Raw genomic sequence first — 20,072 nt, 5'->3', positions numbered from 1 at the left:
GTTCATTGATTTTGTGTCCTGTAACTACTGCATTTATTTATTGTTTCTAATAGTTTTTTTGGTGAATTCTTTAGGATTTCTATATAAAGAATCATGTCGCCTGCAAAAAGTGGCAGTTTTACTTCTTCATTCCCAATTCACATGTCTTTTATTTCTTTCTCTTGCCTAATTGCTCTGGTAGGACTTCCAGTACTATGTTGAATAACAATGGTGAGAGTGGGCATCCTTGTCTTGCTCCTGATCTTAGAGGAATAGCTTTCAGTTTTTCACCATTGAGTATAATAGCTGAGAGTTCATCATATATGGCCTTTATTATGTTGAAGTACTTTCCTTCTATACCCATTTTATTGAATGTTTTAATCATAAATGGATATTGTATCTTGTCAAATGCTTTTCTTCATCTATTGGTATGATCATGTGACTTTTATCTTTTATTTTGTTAATTTGGTGTATCATATTGATCATTTTGCATATGTTGAACTCTGTACTCCTAGAATGAACTTCAATTGTTTGTGATATATTATTTTTTAAACATATTGTTGTATTTGATTTGCTAGTATTTTTTGAGGATTTTTATATCTATATTCATCAGAATACTGGTCTCTAATCTTTGTGTGCTTCTTTCATTCTCAGTAATGTGTAATCTTATACTTGTAGAATCTTACACTATCATCAACAGCATGAAGTATATAAATATTTTGCACGTGGTAACCATGTCATCAGTAAAGTCAGTGGGAAATCTAAATAGGCTGTTTAGAACAGCATGAAGTGGTGTATTTTGCAGTACCTGGTAGTTATTTTTATGATCCTTACCTAAAAAAATTAAGGAACTATAGAAAGTCTATATACTTTGCATAAATTAATAGATAAATGATAGATGTATCTCTTATAGCTATAGCCTCTTAAACTTAACTGTATTTCTATTCAGTGTAATGAACTCTGTATTTTTGGGGTGGTGTCCTATGTTTTCCTTATATTTTTTAATTTAATTTTTTTATTATGGTGACATTGGTTAACAAATTCCAGTAGTTTTGTGTACAATTCAACAGTTAGTCATATATATATTGCATTGTGTGTTCGCCACCCATAGTTAAATTTCTTTCTGTCACCACATATTTGACCCTTTACCCAATCTACCTCCCCATTACCCCCACCCTCTGATAACCACTAGTCTATTGTCCATGTCCCTGAGTCTCTGTTGTCAAGTTTGTTGCTTTTAGATTTATGTCCTACATATAAGTGATATCATGTGGTTTTCAACTTTTTCTGTCTGGCTCATTTCACTTAGCATGATTATCTCGAGATCCATCCATGTTGTCACAGATGGCAGTTTTTCATCTCTTCTTATAGCTGAGTAGTATTCCATTATATGTATGTACCACAGCTTCTTTATCCAGTTATCTATTGTAAGACACTTCGGTTGCTTTATGTCCTGGTCACCGTGAATAATCCTGCTATGAACAATTCTTAGTTTTTTGAGGAACCTCCATACTGTTTTCCATAGTGGCTGTACTAATTCGCAGTCCCACCAGCAGTTTATGAGGGTTCCTTTTTCTCCGCATCCTCTCCAACATTTGTTATTACTTGTCCTGTTGATGATAGCCATTCTAACAGGTGTGAGATGGTATCTCATTGTGGTTTTATTTGCATTTCTCTAATAGCTAGTGATGTTGAACATCTTTTCATATGTTTGTTGGTCATTTGTATGTCTTCTCAGGAGAAGTGTCTCTTCAGGTCCTCTGCCCATTTTTTAATTGGATTGTTTGTTTTTTGTTGTTGTTGAGTTGTAAGAGTTCTTTATATATTTTAGATATTAGGCCCTTAGTGGAAGAATTGCTTGCAAATGTATTTTTCCATTCAGATAGTTGTCTCTTTGCCTTGTTGATGGTTCCTTTTGCTCTGCAGAAGCTTTTTAGTTTGATGTAGATCCATTCATTTATTTTTGCTTTTACTTCCCTTGTCTTTGAGGTCAAATTCATAAAATTCTCTTTAAGTCCAAGGTCCATGAGTTTAGTTCCTTTTTTTTTTTTTTCTATGCGATTTATTGTTTCAGGTCTTATATTCAGGTCCTTAATCCATTTTGAGTTAATTTTGGTGTGTGGTGATAGACAACAGTCTAGTTCCATTCTTTTGCAGGTGGCTTTCCAGTTTCTCCAGCACCATTTATTGAAGAGGCTTTCCTTTCTACATTGTATGTTTTTGGCTCCTTTGTTGAAACTTATTTGCCCGTATAAGTGGGGATTTACTTCTGAACTCTCAATTCTGTTCCACTGGCCTGTGTGTTTGCTTTCCTGCTAATTCCATGCTGTTTTGATTATTGTCACTTTGTAGTATAATTAAAGTTGGGCAGAGTGATGTCTTCAGCCTTGTTCTTTTTTCTCAGGATTGCTTTGGCGATTCAGGGTCTTCTGTGCTTCCATACAAATCTGATTTTTTGGTTCTATTTCTTTAAAAAGTGCCAATGGGATTTTGATGGGGATTGCATTAAATCTGTATAATGCTTTGCGTAATAAAGACATTTTAACTCTGTTGACTCTTCTAATCCAAAAACACGAAATATTTCCATTTCCATTTCTTTGTGTCTTCTTCAATTTCTTTTAATAGGGTCTTATAGTTTTCATTATATATGTCCTTCACATGTTTCGTTAGGTTTATTCCTAGGTGTTTTATTCTTTTTGTTGCAATTACAGAAGGAATTATTTTTTCCACTTCTTTTCCTGACACTTCATTATTAGAGTATAGGAATACTATAGATTTTTGAACATTGATTTTGTATCCCGAAACTTTACTGTATTTGCTTATTATTTCTAGTAGTGTTCTTTTGTGGAGTCCTTAGGGTTTTCTATATAGAGAATCATGTCATCCACAAAGTGACAGTTTGATTTCTTCATTTCCTTTTGGATGCCTTTTACTTATTTATTTTTTGCCTGATGGCTAGGACCTCCAATGTTATAGTTAATAACAGTGATGATAGTGGACAGCCTTGCCTTGTTCCTGATCTTAGAGGAAATGTTTTTAGTTTTTCACCATTAAGTATAATGTTGGCTGAGGGTTTGTCGTATATGGCCTTTATTACATTAAGGTAATTTTTTTTCATACCTATTTTAAGTGTTTTGATCATAAATGGATGCTGTATGTTGTTGAAAGCTTTTTCTGCATCTATTGATATGATGCAATGATTCTTATTCTTTATTTTGTTTATGTGGTATATCACATTAATCATTTTGCCTATGCTGAACCATCATCCCTGTGTCCCTGGGATGAAACCCACTTGATATTGTGTATATTTTTAATATGTTGTTGTATTCAGTTTGCTAGTATCTTATTTAGGATTTTTATGTCTGTGTTCATGAGATGTTGTCTGTAATTTCCTTTTTTGTGTTACCTTTACCAGGTTTTGCTATCAGGGTAATATTGGCCTCATAAAATGGGTTAAGAAGTATTGCCTCTTCTTTGCTTTTTTGGAAGAGTTTGAGAAGAGTAGGTATTAAATCTTCTTTGAATGTTTGGTAGAATTCACTGGTGAAGCCATGTGGTCCTGGACCTTAACTTTTTGGGAGGTTTTTAATGATTGTTTCAATTTCCACACTGCTGATCGGCCTATTAGATTTTCCATTTCTTGATTCAGTCTAGGTTGTATATTTCTAAGAACTTGTCCATTTCTTCTAGGTTGTTAAAGTTGGTGTTATATATTTTTTCATAGTATTCTTGTATGATCTTTTGTATTGCTGCAGTATCTGTCATAGCTTCTCATTCATCCCTGATTTTGTTTATTAGTATCTTTTTCTCTTTGTTCTTTAGAGAATCTAGTGGGGGGGGTGTCAATTTCATTGAACTTCTCAAAGAACCAGCTATTTGATGCATTTATTTATTTATTTTTATTGTTATTATTATTTTTGGTTCTCGATTTCATTTAATTCTGCTCTAATTTTGGTTATTTCTTTCCTTCTGCTGATTTTAGGCTTCACTTGTTCTTCTTTCTCTAGTTTTCTAAGACAAAGTGTTAGGTTGTTTTTTGGGGCTTGTTCTTGTTTTTTGATATGAACTTTCCTCTTATGACTGCTTTTGCTGGGTCCCAAAAGTTTTGATGTGTTGTACTATCATTGTCATTCGTTTCTCTGTATCTCTTGATCTCTTTTTTTTTCTTTTGTGACCCAGTCATTCTTCAGTAGCATGCTGTTTAATCTCCATATATTTGTGGTTCTTCCTGCTTTCTTTTTACAGTTGATCTCCAGCTTCAAAACATTATGATCAGAGAATATGGTTGTTATGATTTCAGTCCTCTTATATTTGTTGAGGCTATCTCTATGTTCCAGTATGTGTTCAGTCCTTTAGAATGTTCCATGTGCACTAGAGAAGAATGTATAAGCAGCCGTTTTGGAATGAAAGGCTTTGTAAATGTCAATTATGTCTATTTAATCTAATATGTGAAAAGTACATGTCCTTTTATTTATTATACAAATACAAGACTGACTAAGCCTTACAGTAGCTCTCTTAGATCTGAGGTTCACAAATGCCAGTCCTTGGACCTCTGACAGACTGGCTTTATCAGAATCTGTTGCCTTCATAAGAGCTTTCCAGAATTAAAAAAATAAATCTAGTAGTCATTATGCTATCTTTACGATTTATATACACACAAATACACATTGTAGATGTGTATATATATAAAAATCAGCTCTCATTTTTTAAATAGAACTCTCTCTACTACAAGTTATAGCATAGCAAGTAATTATATCATAATTATTTTTCAAACATCATTTTAATGTAGTTAATCTGTTTCCTCTACTTTGGTCAGAATGAACCAAAAGTATTCCAGATGGTACATTATCTTAGTCTGTCAGCCTTTTTGGATGAGTTTTTGAACTTATTTTCCGTTTATCTAGAAATTTAAAAATTACTGCTTCAGTATATACTCCGAGAGGCCTAACCGAAAAACTGTTTCTTGTTATCCAGTGTATGGTATCACCTTGTAAGTGAGGCTTCACTGTAGTAAAATGCCTTTGATCATTTAAGTTACTGAATCTCAAAATTGCCCTACTTCAAATTAAACTCTGTTCTAGTGAAATAATTTGCTAATAGCATTTTTCAGAGAGAGTTAGTATTCAGATTTATTTCTGGTGATATTGATTTGTAGAAAAATCAGTAAAGCTCTCAGGGCTCAGATTATGTCCCATTTTTCTATTTACCTGTTTTATTCAGAAGCACTTACAGCAAGTTGCTAGGTACTTAATATACTCTTTCTTAAAAACTGCATCTCTAAAGCAGGTTTTGGTGTTTATAACTTAGAGGGAATGATAGAAATGACAATCTCAAATTTTCACTTTTCACTGAAAAAAATTGAGGCCAGAGATTTAAACAAAAGCACTAAACCAACTCTCAGTATACTTTAACCTAAGGATTATTAATTTAAGGCTAATCATAATCTAGCAGTTATTTATTAATTCCAATCATATAAAATATATCAAGAACCTGAAAGTATGGTAAAAAAAAACACATTTGGCTAGTCAAAATAAATGTCAAATAAAACCCGTAATACTCAAGCTTGTTTACTGAAGGAATAATTCGATTTATTATAGTGTAAAGAAGGCTAAGCCCAAAGCCCCACTGGGCAGTAGGAATGAGAAAGGCAGACATTCATTTATCCATCAAACATTTATTGTAACCTTACTGTATATAGAGTTTGCATCATTTGTATTTTTCTTCTTCCCAAGAGGAGAAGGAAGAAATAGGGATTTTATATTCAGATTTGCTGTACCCTACTGTAGCTGTCATTTCTGTCTCATTATAAAAAAAGTTTGCTTTTAATCACTACCAAATTGGCAAGTAGAAAATAATAACCCTACACTGAGATATTGATGCTGTAATAGTCAGCTAGGTTCACTCACTGTATACTCTTGTATATAGCTTCACCTCAGTAATACATTTAGGGTCTCTTGAGTTAGGGAAATTAATGATAATAAATTTGTGATGCCAGTGATCTATTATATTAAGATCGATTAGTCTTTTCTGATATTTGAAATAAAAGCCTTGTTACTGAAATTTTTATACAGCTGTAGAGCGGATGAATAATTCTCCTTTCCTGATGCTCAAGGTAGTTAGAGATGGGAAGAGAGAATCTGAAGGGAGTCGTCTTATGCTGCTTCCTTTCCCATCTTTTCATGGGAATTACAGATGGAAATCTGTGATTATCTTTTAAAGTGCAGAAACTGGGAGTTGGAGGGTGGTGGGAGGGTGTTCCATTTTCTTAATCGGGATATGTCCATTTGTCCCATTACCTTTCACTGTTAGCAATTTCATGTCTGTGTCCAGACTTTTTGTTTTCTCTTATCATGTTGAAGATACCTGTTTGGGAGATCTTTTCTTTATAATGTGAAGGTTTCCTTATAATGCTGGTGCTGGTCTCTTAGGCTGCAGTTCCTTTTTTTGTCATATTTGGGCTTGACTTCACCTGGTTCTACACAGTCATAATCTTCTCACCATCATCTTCCTTTGACTAAGGGATATAATTTATCTATTTCTTTTACTTAAATCTGCCTTAAATTTAAGGAGCTTAAAGCTTTTTCAAGCCCTACCAGAGTTGTTCTCACTTTTGGTTCAGCACTGACTTCTTGTAATTTAATAACTATTCTAGTCTTGGTGGGACAGGAAAAAAGAAAATACATTAAAAATGTGTCTTTTTTTCCCTGGTAGTCTTTTATTTAATTCATAGAAAATATGCATTTTCTGTAACTTTATTTGTTACTTTGATAAAAAGCAGATATAACCTCTTTTGTCTTTGAGGAAAAGTTTTTAGGAAAAATACTTGTTACATTGATAACTTAAAATTACAGTATCATTCAGAACTTTGGGGAGATTCTTTCACCCAGGAAGGGGAGTAAGAATTTTTTTCTTTACTTCCTTCCCTCAGTGCACTTGTACTTTTACTTTCAAACTAAAACTATCGGTAGTTCAGGTAGTGTGATAACTGTGACTTTTACAATTTTTTACTTGAATCTATATTTATAATCATTTTCTTTAGGAAGATGTATGCAGGTTGCCAAAGTGATTCATAAATGAACTTATAAGGAATGCTTGCATTTTAAAAAGCAAGATATTTGTTTTTCCTTTGAGACTTAGTAAGACTAGAATGTATATTTGGCAGTGACCGTCATTTGGATTGGTTCACTTTTCTTAACCTAGACTTCTGTTGTATACTCTGTTGGAAGGATTTAGTCCTATTACTTATTTTAAATGCAGAATAAGCTTTTAAAAAATTATTAAAATACTAAGAGATCTACTGAGGCATAGATGACATAAGTTGTATTTTAAAAGGGACTGCATTCTGGAACAGCTTTTGACGTAATCTCATTGCCTTTTCAATGTCCTTGGAAACTTTATATCTACTTGCTGCCTTTTGTTTATGGTTACACATTATTTAATTCACCTCCTGCAAGAGATTCTCTGTGATATTTATACTGGTTATAATTTTTTTTTTCCAGGTGGAGTAATAATAATTGAGGACTGGATTTGATTGAACTTTTTTCTTAGTTTTACGTTTTCCTCATTTCGTTTCCACTGGAAGTTACTTGAGTAGTAATGTGTTTGCCTATTACTAAATAAAATTTTTCTTTTATTACAGATTTATACCTAAAACTGGAAGACGTGACCCATAAATTTAAGAAGCCCTGTATAATGGATGTAAAGATAGGGCGAAAAAGCTATGATCCTTTTGCCTCATCCGAGAAGATTCAACAACAGGTCAGCAAGTACCCATTAATGGAGGAGATTGGGTTCTTGGTGCTTGGCATGAGGGTAAGAGTTATTCTTGTTACATATTCGTCTCTTGAAAATTATAGATGTCATTATAATAACATATCAGAGGATAATATATTTTGGAATTGGGTTGTCCGTAACTCCTCTATGTATGGGCAGAGACTTTTATTTCTTTCATTCACTGATATTTGGTCAGTGTCTGCAATTATTCTATACATGGTATGTGATTAATAAATAAATGAACAAATGGCTGAACCTCAAGACTCTGACTCTGGTAATTTTGTTTTAAAGAAGCTTTAAGTTTAGGTGTAAAATAATATGATAAGTAAATGTTATCTGTGATTTTTCCCATGAGGAAAGTGCTAAGTTTATATATTCAATAATTTTTCTATATTTCTGAAAGAAAGAGGAAGCTAAAATTAGGTCAGTGTTTCAGACTGTGATTTAAAAACAGTTGTTTCATTTGCTTACGATTCTGTGGGTTGGCGTTTGAGCTGGGCCCAGGTAGACAGTTCTGTTCTGATCTCACATAGGGTCCTTTATGTAGCTGCATTCATCTGATGGCTTGACTGGAGCTAGATCTGAAATGACCTCACTCTTATGTCTGGGAGTTTGTACAGCTTTTGGATGGGCCTTTTTTCCATATGGTCTCTTATCTTCCAGGAGGCTAGCTGGAGCTTCTTTGTGTACCACATTTCAAGAAGGTGAGAGTGGGAGCTACAAGAGCTCTTAAAGTCTAGGTTAGAAAGTTACTTGTCACTTCTCTGGAACTGTATAGTTTGGACTATATTGATAAGGAGGATAAATAAACTCCACTTTCAATGGTGGGAATAGGGAAGTCACAATCCAAATGGCAGTATGCACAAGATGGGAAGGATTGTTGAGGCCATCTTTGCAAACAATATGCCACAGTTAAGTAATGTGGAATAAAATTCTCTAAACAAATAGTATGTCTTTTAGATGTGTGGAGGTAAAATTTTTAGACATGATAAATAATTGCATACCTGTATAAGCATAACGAGTAGTTTTGAAATTCATCATGTACAACAATATACAGATCTTCCTTTTGAGCTTTAAACAGTATAGTTAATAAGCATTGTAGATGAATTGTTAATGTGATGGTTACAACAGCACAGTTGAATTTGATATTCTGATTGTAAATAAAACCACAGAAATTATTGACGCGGTTATTTCATTTCGAAAACTATAAATGTGGGTATATAGTAAAAGGAAAAAGAATAATGAATTTTAAAGCAAATGGAAAAAAAGCATCCCGCAGGAATCTGAATTGGCAACTATTTAAATCTTCACTGTTTTCAAATCTCATCCTCCCACTTTCCTTCTCACTGTTAGCAGAGGACTTCGCCTTCTGCTTCAGAAAAAATAAAAGCAGGATTTCCTTTAATTTCCTGCTAACAGATGTACTTTCATTCTCTTTTCTTCCTGTCACATTGAAGAATTTTCCAACCTTCTATCTAAGGACTTCCCTATGCCCTCTGGATCTCATTCCCTCCCACGTCTTCAGGAACTTAATACTGTTGATTCTTTCTTGTTTTATATCTTCAACTTCTGCCTCTCTTTACTCCTTTCCTTTTGTTTTATATATATTCAAATAGCTCAAGTTTTTAAAAAACAAAATATCAAAACTCACCTTTACCTTGCTCTGCTCCCCAGCAGTGGATTTAACTTGCCTCCCCTTTGCAGCCAAACTAGTTATTTCCATTGTCTTACTTTCCACCCTCCAATCTAGCTTTTGCTCTATCATGCCACCAGATTGGTTCCTCACCAAGGTTCTAATGGCATCACCATGTCACTAAATCCAAATGGCAGTTTTCATTACTTACCTTACTTCACTTTGAAAAGGAGATTTCAAGGGTGACTTGGTCTTCCTTGAAACATTCCTCTTGGTGTCCATAACAGTACACCCTCTACTGTTTTTTTCCAAAGTCCATTTAGTAGTTTTTTTTGCCAGCTTATTTTTTTCCTGTTTATTCTTTAAACGTTGAGGTATTCCACTCTATTCCATTTTACTGCCTCCCTCTCTTTTCTTTCTATTTCTAAGTAATGTCCTTTGTTCTTATTTTGTTCACTTAACACTGGTAACTCCCAAATGCATATCTTCAGCTTCTTTTTCCTTGATCTCCTAATCTATATATCTAATAGCATCCTAGACATTTTACTTGGATAACTTAAAAACATTTAGAACTAATACATAAAAAAAATGATACACTCATCTCTCTCATATACTGAAACCCACAGCAAAAGCAACAAATCTCTGTTATTCCTTATTTTAATAAATGGCATCACCATATATCCGGTTTGCAAACTAGAAACCTTATAGTCACCTTTCAGAGCCATCCATTAATCCTATTGATCTTAATAACCAAACATCTCATGAGTCTTGTTATCACCATTATCCTACTCCAGGCTCTAGTCTCTTCACTGATATCTCAAGTTCAGTTTTGCTCTCTTCCAATTTGTTCTCCAAACATTGCAAAAGTATATTTAATCATGAATTCCCCTATTTAAAAACTCTTCAGTGGGTTTCGATTGCCTTAGGATACATATATAAGATAAATAAGGCATTGGATGATTTGGCTCTCCTGGGATGAGTCATTTCGCCAAATAGAGATTCTTCTGTCTGATGTATATATTTTTTAATAACAACTCTATTAAGATATAATTTATATGCCATTCAGTTCACTCATGTAAAGCAGGAGCCTCCAACCCCTAGACCACGGACCAGTGCTGGTCCCTGGCCTGTTAGGAACCAGGCCACACAGCAGAAGACGAGCAGTGGGCTAATGAGCAAAGCTTCATATGTATTTGCAGCCCCTCCCCAGCACTAGCATCACCGCCTCAGCTCCACTGCAGATCAGTAGGTGTTATATTCTCATAGGGGCACTGGTCTCTGGTGCCAAAAAGGTTAGGGACTGCTGACAAAGTATACTGTTCATTAATTTTAGTATATTCACAGGGTTGGACAGCCATCACCACATTCAACTTTAGATTATTTTTTCACCCCCAAAAGAAATGCCATACTTTTTAACATTTGAAATCCTGCCACTTGAGACAATGTGGATAGACCTTGAGAACATCATGCTAAGTGCAATAAGCCAGACAAAGAAAGGAAATGGGAGATGTGGGTCAAAGGGTATAAAGTTCTAGTTAGATGAGTAAGTTCTGAGGATCTAATGTATAGCATGGTGACTGTAGTTAAAATACAGTATTGTATGCTTGAAATTGGCTGAGAGTAGATCTTAAGCATTCTCACCACACAGAAAACTAGTTAACCATGTGAGGTGATAGATATGTTAATTATTTTGATCTTGGTAAGCTTTCCACAGCGTATATATCAAATAATCATGTGGTATACTTTCAATATATACAATTTTATTTGTCATTCAGTCCTCAAATAGTTGGAAAAACTGTAAATGAGGTATGTTTTACTATACGGTAGGATGGCAAAGTTAGTCCCTCCTTATTAATCTTATTTCAATTATCCTGGTTATTCTTACTTTTCTATATAAACTTTAGAATTAACATATGGTTACAGAAATCGTTGGTGTTTTATTATATCATTTTAGTTCTGGTTAATTTAAGTAGAATTGGTATCTTTTGTGATGTTTAGTCTTGTCTCTGAGAACATGGGCGTGTGTGTATATCTAAGGAATGTGTAAAAATGTCTTTATATAGCTCTTACCTTTATTTAGTTTATTTCTATGTTTTATTTCCTTTTTGTGGCATTTGTAAATGGGGTCTTCCATTATGTTTCTAATCAGTTATTTGTATATATCAAAGTTTATTTTGTGTTTACTAATTTTATTCAGTTATTTCAAGTTTTTATTTTGTGTATTAGTTTTTCAGTTGATTTTCTAGTATACAACCATTATCTACAAAGAGTAATATTTTTACCTCCTCCTTTCCAAATTATTATACCTCTAATTTTTTTCTCATCTATTTGCATTTGCTAGAAACTACAGAACAATATTAGATAGTAATGATGATAAAAGGACATTGTGGTAGAATACTTTTTGTGGAAGCTTCCTGTATTTTAGGGCAGATGCTTCCTTATTTTCACTTTAAACTTGAACTGACTTGGTGGATTGAGGTAGATAATTTTTCATATTGAAAATACTCATCATTTTAAAGAGTTTTTATCAATAGTGGATATAAATTTGTTAAATACCTTTTTAGCATCCATCGAAAAGGTGGTATGATTTTTTTTCTTCTTCAGTCCATTAGAATGAATTATATGAATAGATCTTCCCATCTTAACCATCTTTGCATTGCTGGGATAAGTCCTATATGGTCAAGGAGTATTCTATTCGATTTTAATATTCAGTGCTTTTTCTGACAGGTTTATCATGTTCATTCTGATAGCTATGAGACACAAAATCAACACTATGGAAGAAGCCTAACAAAAGAAACTCTAAAGGATGGTAAGGATTGAAAAGGCATATTTCAATGTTTTTCTTACTACACAGTTATCAAAACAATTCTAAAGTGATTTCAGTTCTCTTTTTTTTTTTTTGGTATAATGATTCAATTCACAATAAACAAACTTTAAAAAAAAAATGAACCTTATATGCACAGAATTAGTCATAATCCCTGGTTCATGGTACACCAAAACCAAGGGTCTGTGAACTCTTACATTTTAATTCATTTATTATTTATTAATATTCTTTAACCCATCTCCCATTTGCCCTGAGAATACTCGCCGGTGGTGCTTGCGGCTGCAGTGTTTACCATGAAATAACTCGCAGATTACAGTCCTTACCTTACCCTCAAAGTTTGCTATGAAATAGCTTGCTTTAATTATTACTTTCATATCACTCTAGTGTATTGATAGTCTTTGGAAACAAATGACGTACTTCTACTTATAGCATTCTGTTTTTAGTCGTGGTATTTCCATTTACAAAATATAGTAATTCTCGATTGCTGAAAATGTCAAATCCTAGATGTTCTCCGCTTTGTGTTGTTCAGTGCTTTGAAATTTACCACACACAAAAAAATTATTAAATACTGGTCATCATATACATTTCTGTAACATTAGGATTAGAGACAAGTTCTGTTTAGTAATAACTCCATGAAGTTTTTATATTTTATTTTCATATTGAAAACCAGTCAGATTTCCTTCAGTCTTAAAGAGCGTGTTTATGTAAAATTAACGCTGGCAGCAAGTTGCACTTATTTTTTTCTAAATGGGAAATGGGTTAAAAAATTAACATCTTTGATCCAATCATCTAGTCCAGGTTGTTTTTAAAATCTTAGTACACTGATCATAGTATATTAAAACTGCTTGTTACATAAGAGAGTTTAAAATGTGTGTTGTACCATGTAATTTATCTTTATTAAAATTTCCCATGTGTAGTTAGTTGAGGTGTGTATTATAAGCTTCTAGAACTATATTATAAATAGACAAGTGGCATTAAAAGTAGTTCAAATAAAGTCTGTTAACATATATGCCCCTAAAATATTTATGGGCAAGATATTACAAAAGCAATGATATCCTAGATATCTGCAAATAATATTTTGTTGGAAGTTTATTCTTAGCTCTACCTAAAATAGGGAGCAGCTTATGTATAGTGTGAAGAGTTTGAAGAATTTTTATTTTATGTGTAGAAAATAAGCATCCCATAGTGTGATTTTAACAATTAATATTTGCCTTGGCCAATAGTAAGATAATATGGAGATTGGCTCTTTATTAAAATATTTCCCCAGCTAATCTGAATATATTTAGTAGTTTCTGTCCCAAAGCTATTTAAAAGTAGAAATTAATTTGTAAATGCCCATAAATTTGTAAATATGATAAAATAGGCATAAATAATTTTAAGAGGCCTAATTATCTGATAGGTTAAAATATGTAAAAGTCTCCATTTTGGATAACACTCAAATTGGAGTAGTGCTAATCCCCAAAGTGAGCCTAACTTGTGAAAAGACTGATTTAATCAATATTATTGAGAACAGAAATTTACTACAGTTATGATTTGGTATTTTGGTAATGGGCTGCTGACCCCATTAAAAATGGTTATGATTTGACTCTAGGTTTTATAAGTAATCTTACTAAAAATCTCTTATAATAGTGAATGAAGCAAATTTTGGAATCACATTTCTTGAGAATGTTATAGAGAGAGAGAACTAAACTACTGGTCTATCAGTTTTATCTAAATTGGATATTTTCACTTGACATAAGTGTCATTTAAATATTTCCTAATAAGAATATCTTCAACAGAAATTAAACTGAGGTCCAAGTTTCTGTGTCTGACTAGAATTCTTGCCTGTTCAGTTAATTGCAAGGGATGATGGGAAAAAATTGGAGAATTGTATCTACGATGAGTTTACTTCCCAAATGATAACTATTTCATAATTTTATTATAGTCTTAATAGTATATTATAATAATACTATATTTTCTTTTTTATAGGAGTTTCCAGGTTTTTTCATAATGGATTCTGCTTAAGAAAAGATGCTGTTGCCGCCAGTATTCAGAAGATTGAGAGTATTCTGCAGTGGTTTGAAACTCAGAAGCAGCTTAACTTTTATGCAAGTTCATTACTATTTGTTTATGAAGGTTCATCTCAGCCAACTACTACAAAATCGAATGACAGAACTTTGGCAGAAAAATTTTTGTCCAAAGGACAACTCTCAGACACAGACGTACTGGAGTACAATAATAATTTTCGAGTGTTAAGTTCCACAGTAAATGGAAAAATAGAAGCTTCAGTAGGCAAAAGCTTATCCAAGATGTATGCTCGTCACAGAAAAATGTATTCAAAAAAGCATCACAGTCAGACTTCATTGAAAGTTGAAAAGATAGAGCAAGACAATGGGTGGAAAAGCTTGTCACAGGAACATTTAAATGGAAATGTACTTTCCCAACTGGAAAAAGTTTTCTACCATCTTCCCACTGGTTGCCAAGAGATTGCAGACGTAGAAGTACGAATGATAGATTTTGCTCATGTTTTCCCTAGCAACACAATAGATGAGGGATATGTTTATGGGCTGAAGCATTTGATTACTGTACTTCAGAGTATTTTAGACAATTGAATCCTTTGCTGCAGTCTTTTTAAGGGATGGGGCAATCAGTGAAGAGCAGCAATCAATATCTCTGCATTTCTAATGCTATGTAAAAAATTTGTATCGTGAGTCTACATTTTATTTGTCTTTATACTTTTGGTAGAAGGGTTAACTTTTTTATAATCTTACTCAGGAAAAACTAATTATTTGTTCATTTGAAAACTATGAAGAATAAAGAAACTTTGGAATGTTAAGCAGGGAATATGGTGGTACATGGTTTAAACACCTATTTGGCTCAAGCAAACCATTCAGTCATTAAGAGTTTAGTTTTCTGTAGCCAGTTTATCATGAAATCTCTGTCCACCCGTAACCTTTACAATGAGCCATATCTAAACTCATTACATTATGAGAACACTTTCAAAAATCTAGAAAGCACAGGTTGATGTTCTTAGTATTGCTATATGAAGTTATTAAAACTGGAGAAAATTCTACTTCAGAAATAAATACTGTTTAGGTTTTATATTAAAAGTTCCGACCAGCATATCACAAGGTGCTTCTTAGTGAAATGATTTAGAATTATTGCATTCCAAAAGCAGATTTCCCCTTTAATTTTCATTTATATCCATATTTCAAAATATTATACTTTATAAAAAAGGTAATTGAAATGGACAACAACAACAACAAAAATCTTGAAATTAAGGGCACTAATAATAATTCTTGCTAGGACAAGAAGAAAGCAGTTACTTGGAAGGAACAAAATATTTTTCTTTAAAAATTTTTCATTTATGGGCAAATTGGAATATATATTTACTACATTATGAAAGTGTTATGAACCATTTAATAACTTTTCCTCTAACTGCGCCTTCAAAAAGGTAGATGATTGAAGCAGTCTTATTTCTTCTTTAAATAACATTCGAGATTTTGAAAAATTCATTATATGTTTCCATTTAGTTAAACAGTAGTATATATATGTATTGCTAAAAATGATGTTTCTCAGAATTCTAATAAACAGTGAAGGAAACATTCAATATTGTGAGTATTGTCAAAAGTACTATGTAAATTAGTACATTATAGAGAATTTGGTGCACATCTAAATCCACGCTTCTATTTTACTTTTACTCAAAATAGTTTCATATTATATTCAAGAGAGAAATTATTTAATTTCATGGAGGGGAGCAATGTTATTTTTTCTGGATAAATTAAGTTATGTATTATCTGTGTTTCATATCCACTACATTTAAAAAAATAACTACTTATTATTGAAAACGTTTAAAACTTTGAGGTTAAATTTGCAAATGTTAGATGTTTATGCTCTCATTACTTGCATTTGATCCACTAATAACACATCTAAGTAGTTAACAGTTTTGCCATATTCCTGGGAGTTGTGAATTGTTTGATTGTCCCCTCCCTTTTCCCAAAAAATTACAAATTAAACTTTTAAGTCCAAACGCCTTCTTTTGGTGTGCGGAAGATAGTATCACAATTATCTGTTTATCTCACTTTCCTAACTCTCTCTGAGGGTACTTTGCAAACCCTGAGCCCAAACAGAAGTACACAATGCTCTGTGATTTTTGTGGTTAGTGAATATATTAAACCTGAATAACTTTAAAATTTATATGCATTTTGTTACAGGAAAATTTGATTTATTGTAATTTTTTATTTAGAGTCATTGTAAGTATTTTCCATAGGGACTTCTTATTTTTCTCTACTGCCTAAATGGGTATTGGCTTTTGCTTTTTTTGTAGGGATGAATTTTAAGTCATAATCACAAATTTTTTAGTTTTACTTTATTTCTCCTACAACATAGACTTTTGTTGTTGTTGTTGTTTGGATAGTGGTTCAATAAATCTTATGTTCAGATATTTAGACACTATTTTGAATCTGAACAAAACAAGAGGCTTTTTTTTATATGGGATAGTATCAGCCTATATACAATGAATTAATACATTTAAGTATTATTAGATTTTTTTTGCACATTTTAGCTCAATAAAGTGTGAATCAACTGTTCCAGATTTTCTTTATCCATATTTGGAAATATAGTTTTGTAAAATCAGTGTCTTACCTTTTTGATACAATAAATAGATCATGTTTTGTTTTATTTTAATAAAACAAGAAGCGCTTTTATCTTTTGTTTTTCAGGGAAGGGATTAACATTTAATTCTGTTTACATTTTTTATCACTGTTATCCAATGCTCATTTTATGTTACTTTATAAGTAAGCTTACATCTAACAGAATAAGTGTCTGTTTATGTAATCTACATGTGACTATTTTACTATCTAGTCCAGTCATTTAGCATTATGCTGAAATTTAGCACTGTGGAAATGAATGATCACTATTCACCAAGCATATTTAAAAATGTAAATGTTTAAGAAATAAGCATAATAAGTATGTAGTTTGGGTTAATAGGATTATCAAAATTCCACTGGAAAACACAGATAATGGTTTTAGTGTATTTCTTATGGAATGCACTCATAAAAAGAACTTTAAGAAATTATGGAGAGTGAATAATACATTTCTCTAATAAAAATTTAAATTGTATAATAGTTTTATAATAAAGTATTTACATTAATTGATATTTTAATATGGATGGAAGTTGCATAGATTCAAATAAATAAAAATTGATGATAAATATTTTATCTAAATAGTTTTTCAAGAAACAGTTGTGAAAATGTATATATTAAATGGCTCTAACGTGGAGCTTGTGGTATTTTCAACTCAGTATTCATTATTCTTTGTTTCATGTCTCTGGACAGATTGTAGTTATGCCTCTTACACTACAGTTTGCTATTATGGGGCTTTAGATTGTGTTCAACTGAATAAGAACTTTTTTTTCTGATTTTGATTGAGTTTAAGTTACTATTTTATGATTTTCAAGGTGATGTCCATATCTTCTCTAACATCTATCAAATTTATAACATAAGAAAAAGGAATTAATTTTCAGAGATATTTCAGTTGCAATTTTCTTGTTTCATACATCTGAAAACGTTTATTTTTAGGATTTAGAATATTGTGGAAGATGTAAGATAAAAGAAAATGGTAAAACAATGAAAAAATTTTGTGAAATTACATAAATTTTGTCCACTGTTAAAAACATTGTCATCGTTTTAGTACTACTTTCTCGTAGCAGTATGACATTTTATACTTAAGCTTGATTTTCTTTAAAAATTGTTTACAATGCTTTGTAATAATCTTTCTTATCTAGTGCCTTTAACCTTGATTTGATACATGTGTAGCCTCAGTTATCCTTCCATTACATCCTATAATGTTAGCATAGACATCAGTTTCTTTTAAAATTTTGCCAATTTGATCGTGTGAGGAGGTAAATGTTTTGGGAAAATGAGTAGAGTTGCCTATAGAGACTAGGCTGCTTAGTTCATTCAAAAATATTTACTGGTTATTTACCATGCACCAAGCATTTTTAGCCCCTGTGAATATACAGTTGTGAACCAATCAGACAAAGCCCTAACTATTTCCAGCATTCTGTCTAGATGAGATGGGGTGGGGTTGGGGACTGAATTAAAATAGAGATACAGAAAAATATTCATTTAAAGATAATAAAGTTAAAAAGCATTTGAGTTTGTGTAAAGATAAAGTAATTATTGAGATGAGGTGAAGCAACTAACAATGTTAGAGAGGTTAAATAATACTTTGCAGCACTATAACCTCTATATGACTTTGAGTTCAGGTAGTAATTATAGACAGCATAAGAAGGGCTTAATTTTTCAGTTTTCTTGTTGGTAAAGGTACGTTTACTTAGACTGTCCATTTAGAGTAGTGTTTTAACATAACATTACTTGAAAAACATTCCATTATATATTCACAAGCAAATTACTGCACATTTTTTACATTGTATTTTATAATTTAGTACAAACGTTTTAGGCCTCAGTCCTCAAATCACCGGTATTTTAAATTTGGCAATGAATATGAAATTACTTTCTGACTTACAGAGTGATTTTATTGTTACTTAAAATGCTTGTTAATATTTTAGGAAGGTTGGAGTTTCTGTTTTCTGGGAGTTAATATTTAAATTATTACTTTGATAGCATCTAGTAAGAGGAAACTATTCATGCGATTAAACAAATGACAATATACTTTCAAGAATTTTCCTTAATTGTTAAACTTTGTCATTGGGGTTAAATTTTGTCCTAGTGTTCACTTACAACATATATTAACAAGTTTAATTATGAAGTGAATAGTCTTAAGTATGATGTGTGATGCACCTGCATACAAGTGAAAATGGCGTGCACAAAGACACTTTACTATGGGAGCTGTACTGGAAGATTTATGAAAGCATGTGAAATTGCACCTAAAATTGTGTTATTAGTGACTATGCTAAATTTATTGTACTTGATGAATGAATGTATTTAGTCTAGTCAAAGTTACTTTGGTTTAAATGTCTTTTTTAATGTGTTTGTAATTTGTACTATTGATGGGGGGGTATTCTTGGACTGCAGGGGTTATTGTCAATGTGTGATTTTATTTTTTAGAATCATCTAATGTGATATACTGATTTTTATAAGTGATATTTAGATAATTCTAATAACTGTATATTTGACAACCTATTAAAATGTTTTGCATTGGAGCTGTTTTCATTAATTATAATGTACTAACAAACTTATGGTAGTTTAAAAAATAATTTATTCATTCAACAATTATTTGAGTACATATTATATACCAAAAACTATAAGAATCATTAGGGATTCAAAGATGATTAAAGACAGGATGTTAATGGAAGCATATGCATTTGAAATGAAAAAATATGTAAACTTTTGTATGAATATATAATTTTTAACATGTGGACTGAAATCTTTGGAACCAACCTAAAAGAAGTAGACTATAGGAGGAATAAATTGACTTGAAAATATATACTACAATTTTAAAACTTCAGAAGTAGGTAAGATGGTTTTGCATGTATTTGAAATTTCACAAATTAGTTACTTAATCAGTAACCAAGTTAGTATTTTCATCCATTAATTAAAAAGAGGGCACTGTTGAAATCCTACCCTATACCAGGCACTGTATTTGACTTTGGATTTTAAAAAGTTGAATAAGAGATTCAGTACCTATCTTGGAAATATGTACTGTCTGGTAGAAAGAAAAAAAAAACATGTAAATGTGGGATAAAATGTTATTGGGTCTGTGATTGATAGTTATCAATATACAGCAGGGCCATGAAAGAGAGGAGTCAGTCTGATAGCATGCAAGAGGAAGAAGAGGATGTGTGATTCATAGCCTCATAGCAAATGTGAGTCAAGGCTCCAGAAGGTTGTATGGCTTTCCTCTCGTGCCCGTTGCTGTGCA

General features: G+C 32.1%; 1 protein-coding gene across 2 annotated transcripts in view; it reads left to right on the top strand.

Annotated features, from left to right (window-relative positions):
• Positions 1-19,353, top strand: part of IPMK (inositol polyphosphate multikinase) — a 46,689-nt gene extending 27,336 nt beyond the window's left edge. For both annotated transcript variants that reach the window (XM_011362097.2, XM_011362106.2), the window contains exons 4-6: positions 7,619-7,791; positions 12,113-12,194; positions 14,178-19,353. In XM_011362097.2, coding sequence (XP_011360399.1) covers positions 7,619-7,791; positions 12,113-12,194; positions 14,178-14,800 — 878 coding nt within the window. In that variant the 3' untranslated portion in view covers positions 14,801-19,353. The remainder of the gene's footprint in view (positions 1-7,618; positions 7,792-12,112; positions 12,195-14,177) is intronic.
• Positions 19,354-20,072: the final 719 nt, after the last annotated feature.

This window comes from Pteropus vampyrus, unplaced genomic scaffold, assembly GCF_000151845.1.
Source record: "Pteropus vampyrus isolate Shadow unplaced genomic scaffold, Pvam_2.0 Scaffold3, whole genome shotgun sequence".
Classification (NCBI taxonomy): Eukaryota; Metazoa; Chordata; class Mammalia; order Chiroptera; family Pteropodidae; genus Pteropus; species Pteropus vampyrus.
The sequence above is the reverse complement of the archived record's forward strand: the minus strand, read 5'-3'. Positions and strand labels throughout refer to the sequence as shown.